This window comes from Odocoileus virginianus, chromosome 3 (genome assembly GCF_023699985.2).
Source record: "Odocoileus virginianus isolate 20LAN1187 ecotype Illinois chromosome 3, Ovbor_1.2, whole genome shotgun sequence".
Classification (NCBI taxonomy): domain Eukaryota; kingdom Metazoa; phylum Chordata; class Mammalia; order Artiodactyla; family Cervidae; genus Odocoileus; species Odocoileus virginianus.
In genome coordinates, this window is record NC_069676.1 from 12,687,354 (window position 1) to 12,693,353 (window position 6,000).

Here is a 6,000-nt window from a genome sequence, read left to right on the forward strand (position 1 = left end):
CCTCAGTCCAACAACCACAAGGAACTGAATTCTGCTGACAACCTGAGAGAGTAAGAAACGGGTTCTTCCCTAGAGCCTCCAGGAAGGAAGATAGCCTGCTGATGCTTTGATTTTAATCCTGAGACCCACACCACATTTCTGACCTACAGAATCAGAGGATAACAAATGTGTTTTATTTAAGCTACTAAGAATGCAGTAGTTTGTTATGACAGCGGTTACAAACTAATACAATACCAGAAATTCAGAACTTTTTGGTAGGGAGGAAGGGAGCAGACCAGGAATTTTAGGAGTGAAAGACATTTCAGTGAATCTACATGGCTATTTAACAGCTAGAAATGAGAACCGGCTCTCCAAAGAGGCATCTCTGGCTGGTACTGTTCAACTGCCGAAAGCAGAAATCCTAAGACTGGAGGGAAATAAGGGTCCAAGAATTGAAAAGAAATATGGGGGAGATCAGGAAAGAAGCTCCCAGATAGTAAACAGCATCACAAAAGTCAAGAATACAAAGAATTAAAAAAAAAAGAATACAAAGAATTAAGGATAGGAAACCATTTTAACTGAGGAATGGCTGGACACCTGGCACAAAAGCTAAGCTAAGGTGGCAGCAAAAAGAACAGGTCCAGATGATTATACAAGAAGCCAGGCAAATAGGAAGGTTGGCATGATAAGCAGGCATGGGCTGCTATATTAGTTATCAGGTTTGCAAGCTGGTAATTGATTAATAAGGTATGTCCCCCACCCCACCCCGCCACCAGTAATGGAAGTGAACCATGCAGCTGCCATGGGATAAGCAGGGAAGCAGGCTTCTGTGCAGGTGCTGCTCTGCCACGTTTACCTCTTTCAGCTCAGTCTTCACAGTCCTGGTGTGGCGGGCACCTCTGTCCCATTTTATAGATAAAGCACCAGGAGGTTAGACCACTTGGTCATGTAGCTGGCAAGTGGCAGGGTGGGCTTTGAACCCCAGGAGTCTGCACGTCTAGAATCCTACTTCAGGGGAGAACTAGAAAAGTCAGTTATGCCAGATCACCAGCCCAGGTTGGATGCATGAGACAAGTGCTCAGGCCTGGTGCACTGGGAAGACCCAGAGGGATCGGGTGGAGAGGGAGGTGGTGGGGGGTGGGGACCGGGATGGGGAATACATGTAAATCCATGGCTAATTCATTTCAATGTATGACAAAAACCACTGCAATGCTGTAAAGTAATTAGCCTCCAACTAATAAAAATAAATGGGAAAAAAAAATTTATTTAGAGGAAGTTGGTGTTGGCCATCTGTTGCCACATAGCTAACTAGTAATGTGGCAAATATAATATGATGGCATAGATCTATTTCTGTTCAGTGAATTCATTAATCATGGGTGATTAATGTGACTGCATGGTACCTAATGTGACTTCATAGTACCACTCACAGCATAAATTTGCCTTATGATAATAAAGGCTAGTTCTGGGGAAAAAAAAAAGAAAAGAAAAGTCAGTTATGCCTTCCGTACCTACTCAGGAGCCACCGACTAGTTAAGAACTTGAAGACTGAGTCTAATCTAATCAGAGTGGTTAGCAGATAGGAAAGCTGTCATAATTACAAAGGCTGAGTCACATTTGTGTGAGGAGGTATCTAGTATTAGTTTGTCAATTCAGGCTTCACTGAAGGTGAAAGTCTAGCAAGCAAGAATCTGAGTCTACTGGATTCTAAGCTGCAGATGCAACCAATGAGGCAAATATGCTTGGACGACAAGTGATCATCAACTCCACACTGCAGAGGCAGCATGAGGGGTACATGGACAGAATTTAACCTCTTCTCATCACAGGGAAAAGGGGACTGTCTTTCTGAGCAGTCTTGGGAATGAATGGACAGTAGCCACCATGGGGAAGGGGTTAGGTGGAGCCCAGCCTCACACTGGTGGCTCTGCATGGTCTCAGGCCCTAAGAACCTAAAAGATAACCTGAATGGCTTGTAAGGAAAAGAAGGGCACAGGATGAGTCAGGCAAGTGGACGGCAGTCCTGGACTTCAAGTCATCACATGGTGTATGGGGCAGGAAAACCTCCAGCTCCAACTTATATCCTAAGAGGATAAGTTTCCACTTAAGAGAAAACAGACCTAAGTGGCAACAGAAAGACAAGTGGAAAGACTACTGCATTTTCTATACAAAAGATGATGGCTCGGAGAGTAAGAAAAATAAAGTGGAAAAATGTGGCTTGTCCTGAAAGGCCTGATTTTTAGAAGACTTAGGACACGTGCGTGCTAAGTCATTTCAGTCGTGTCCGACTCTTTATGATCCCATGGACTGTAGCCCGCTTCTCTGTCCATGGGATTCTCCAGGCAGGAACAATGGAGTGGGTTGCCATTTCCTTCTCCAGGGGATCATCCCAATCTAGGGACTGAATCCGTGTCTCTTATGTCTCCTGCATTAGCAGGCAGATTCTTTACCACGAGCACCACCTGGGAAGCCCTAAACTTAGTTTTACACTTAGTTACACTTTAAAAGCTCAAACACTGGACTTGCCTGGTGGCACAGTGGATAAGAATCTGCCTGCCAATGCAGGGACATAGGCTCCATCCTTGGTCTGGGAAGATTCTACATGCCTCAGGGCAACTAAGCCCGTGCGCCACCACCACTAAACCTGTGCCGTAGAGCCTGAGTGCTGCAACTACTGAAGCCCACACACCTAGAGCCTGTGCTTCGAAAGAAAAGCCACAATGAGAAGCCTGCGCATTGCAACAAAGAGTAGCCCCTGCTTGCTGCAACTGGGGAAAGCCCACGCACACAACAAAGACCCAGTGCAGCCATAAGTAAATTTACAAATACCTAAACATTAAGAACACTTTCCAGCATCATTATATAGCTAATGTAACGGTATGAGTCTTAAAAGAAGCTGCCATATAAACACAAGTTAGCATAAGTGACAAGAATTCCTCAGTGAGGACTAGGCCTAAATTTTGTTCCTATTCTACTAGATTTAGTATAATCCATAATATGAGGTACCTAGTTTGCATGAATCAAGAAGTTATATCTCCATTTACAAGGTGGTATAAGGGAACATTTTAAAGGGAGTATTGAATGCCATGTTTACGTCTATATTTTAGAAGCTAAAATTCAAAATTTAAGAAAAGCTGCTGAGAGGGTCACATAAGGTGACAATGTCAGAGGTCTGAGGAAGAAACCTAAGTCTATACTGGAATTCCCTGGTGGTCCAGGGGTTAAGATTCCATGTTCCCAATGCAGGGGGGCATGGGTTCGATCCCTGGTCAGGGATGGATCCCACATGCTGTGAGGTATAGTCAAAAAATAACCCAAAATGAAAAAGAAAAAAAAAAAACCTAAAACCAGACTCTATACCTAACAGTACACAATTCTAGTTCAAGGTAATATGGAACCTAGGGTGAATGATGGATTGATGGACTGTAACACTCATCTAAGAACATTCAAATTCAGCCAAACAAAACACTTGCTCTGGCCCAATAAAAGCCCTCACGGAAGGGAAAGGTTTTGCCAAGAAGCAGATCTTAGCAGAAATCTTTGCTTCCTTACAGTTAATTCCTGAGGCAACCACTCTTGAGAACAGTTGAGGATTAAGTGAGATCATGTAAAGTGTTCTATACAATTAGCAGAACTGAAAAAAAGTAAGTTAGATTAGTCAAGAATGCTAACATGGGGGCCTTTATGTGCCAGGCATATTCTCATTTAATCCAATACTAGTTTAAAGCCCATGTTAACTGTCCAAGTCCACAGATGCGACTTGTTTATGAAACTTGCCCAAGGTCATAGATGTCTCAGTGGAGGCAGCACTCTCACCGTCAAGGTAAAGAAGGCTGGGCCCAATATCCCTGTGCTGGGTCTAAATCCATTTCCACTTCAAGTCATGTTTTATCTTGGGGGAGATGTATAGGGATTCTTTAGCAAGGCACATCACCCTCTGACTGTGGCTAAGAAGTGGTGTGACATCTGGGAGGAAGATCCAAATACCTCCTATCACCTACTCTCCACCCCTCAAAAGCCCAAATCAGAACTGGTCTGGCACAACTGCAGGAAACAAGCAAAGGGAAATAGGGAAATGGCAAAAGCAGGTTCACAAATCTGGTTGGAAGCATTCAGGGCTGGTTTCCATGACTATTGTTGCAAGTGAGGTCTGCAAGTTTCCAAGAGTGAAACTGATGTCCTTCACCAGCAAGAAGCCTAGAGTGCACAATGGTCTTGCCTGAAGATACATGTGCACAAATCAGCTGTAGCCGCGTCCCCAATATTAGCTGCTGCCCCCCTCACTCCCCTCCCCACACATGCACATACATATGCGCACATACACAAGGAAACCAGCCAGTACTCCCCAGCAAGGCTTCCTTGATGCCCACGGCTCTGATTTACTAGAAGAAACCACTCAGTTTTCACGCTGCCCAGCCCTAGCCCTCACTGAAGGATAAGGGGTCCTTCCAGAATGCGACTACCCTAGCCGTATGAGCTGATGGAGGGAGCCCCCCAAGGAAGACAGGGCTCGCAAACCTGAGCCGGCCGCGCCTGGGCCCCGACCGGCGGCGGCATCTGTCTCTGGAGGCTGCCATCGGGATGCTTGGCGTGGGACGCTGAGAGAATCCCCCCAAATACCCCCGGGGACCAGGCCAGCACAACCCCCTCGAGTGGACCGGGCACCGGAAGTGGAGGCCGAAGTGCCCGGGCCGAGGGGTATCCCGAGGCGGCAGGCTGCCCACTTCCTGCGCGACCAGGCTGGCGGCAGGAGCTGGGCCCGAGGCTGCTCCGGGAAGGGGCTCTCCAAGGAAAACCCAAAGCTTGCTCTACTCTGAGGTCAGAAGAGACCCCAAGTTTCTAGTCACCAGGGAACTGGGGGGGGGGAGGGCATTGGCCCATTTTGGCGCCAAACGGCCAGGGGCGCGCGCGACCGGAAGTGCCACTCTGCCCGCGCCAACCGCCGCCGCGCGCCGCGCCATCCCACGCATGCGCGCCCGTCTGTCAGCGGCGGCCACGGGCTACCCCGAGGGGAAATGACCCCCACCCCCACCGCCGTGCCACCCACCCAGGTTCCCGGTTCCCCGCGGCACCTACCGCCTGCGGACATCGTCAGGCAGTGAGAAGGCCCGGGAGGCCAGCGCAGGCACCCGCGCCGGGGCGGTACGGGCAGGCATCTTGGAAGGTGCAGCAGAGGCGGCAGCAGCACAGGCAACCCTGGCTTTTCGCGCGGAAACCGACGGGGAGGGGCCGCGAGCGGAGGCGGCGCGTACCATCCCGGCCCAGGCGTGGGGGAAGTCGGGCCGTACCACACGGAGAGAGGCTGTACCATGAGTGGGCGGAGGCGGTGGAACTGGCTGTGCACAGGGGGTCGCGCATGCGCGACGGAGGAGAGCACCCCTGCGCGGAGCAGTGGGTTTGTCCAAGCTCCTCCATTTGCTGCGAGCCTTGCCTGAGACATTCATTCATTCATTCTTGACCCGCATGCTGGGGTTAGAACGAGGAACACCCCCAGGGCATTCCACCATGTGGGCTCTAAAGTTCAAGTACTTATTTCCAATCCCACCTACACTATATTTGCTCACTATAACGACCGTGGGCAGGTCACTTGGACCCAGCCTCAGTTTCCTTATTGGTGAAAAGGAGCTAACAGAACTTACTCCAGAAAGTGTTGAGGATGCACGAAGGATCTCACAGCGTAGGGAGACCTGGGCCACTTCTGCTTAAAGAAGCATCAGAACTTGGGCAAGGATAGTCTCTTCAACACATGGTGCTGAGAAACCATGTTATCTACATGCCAAAGATACTCAGAATGCGAATATCTACCTGCGAAAGGATGAAATTGGACCCTTACCTTACACTACATATAAAAGTTAACTCAAAAGATGGATTAAAGACCTAAACCTAGACCTAAAACTGTGGCACTTCTAAAAGAAAGTGTGTTTGGGGGAGGGGGGCAGCTTCACAACATTGGGCTTGGTAATAATATCTTGAAAATGACACCAAAACCACAGGTCACAAAAACTAAGATAGACAAATGGGACTATG

The 6,000-nt window shown here is 48.5% G+C and overlaps 1 protein-coding gene across 3 annotated transcripts in view; it reads right to left on the minus strand.

Moving 5' to 3' along the window:
- DNMT1 (DNA methyltransferase 1) overlaps window positions 1–5,215 on the minus strand; it is a 45,767-nt gene extending 40,552 nt beyond the window's left edge. The window contains exon 1 of one of the 3 annotated variants that reach the window (XM_020902339.2): window positions 5,050–5,215. In XM_020902339.2, coding sequence (XP_020757998.2) covers window positions 5,050–5,129 — 80 coding nt within the window. In that variant the 5' untranslated portion in view covers window positions 5,130–5,215. Of the gene's footprint in view, window positions 1–4,491; window positions 4,830–5,049 lie in introns of those variants that run through there. The other 2 variants (XM_020902342.2, XM_020902341.2) reach the window with 2 other exon arrangements.
- Between the last annotated feature and the right edge of the window lie 785 nt (window positions 5,216–6,000).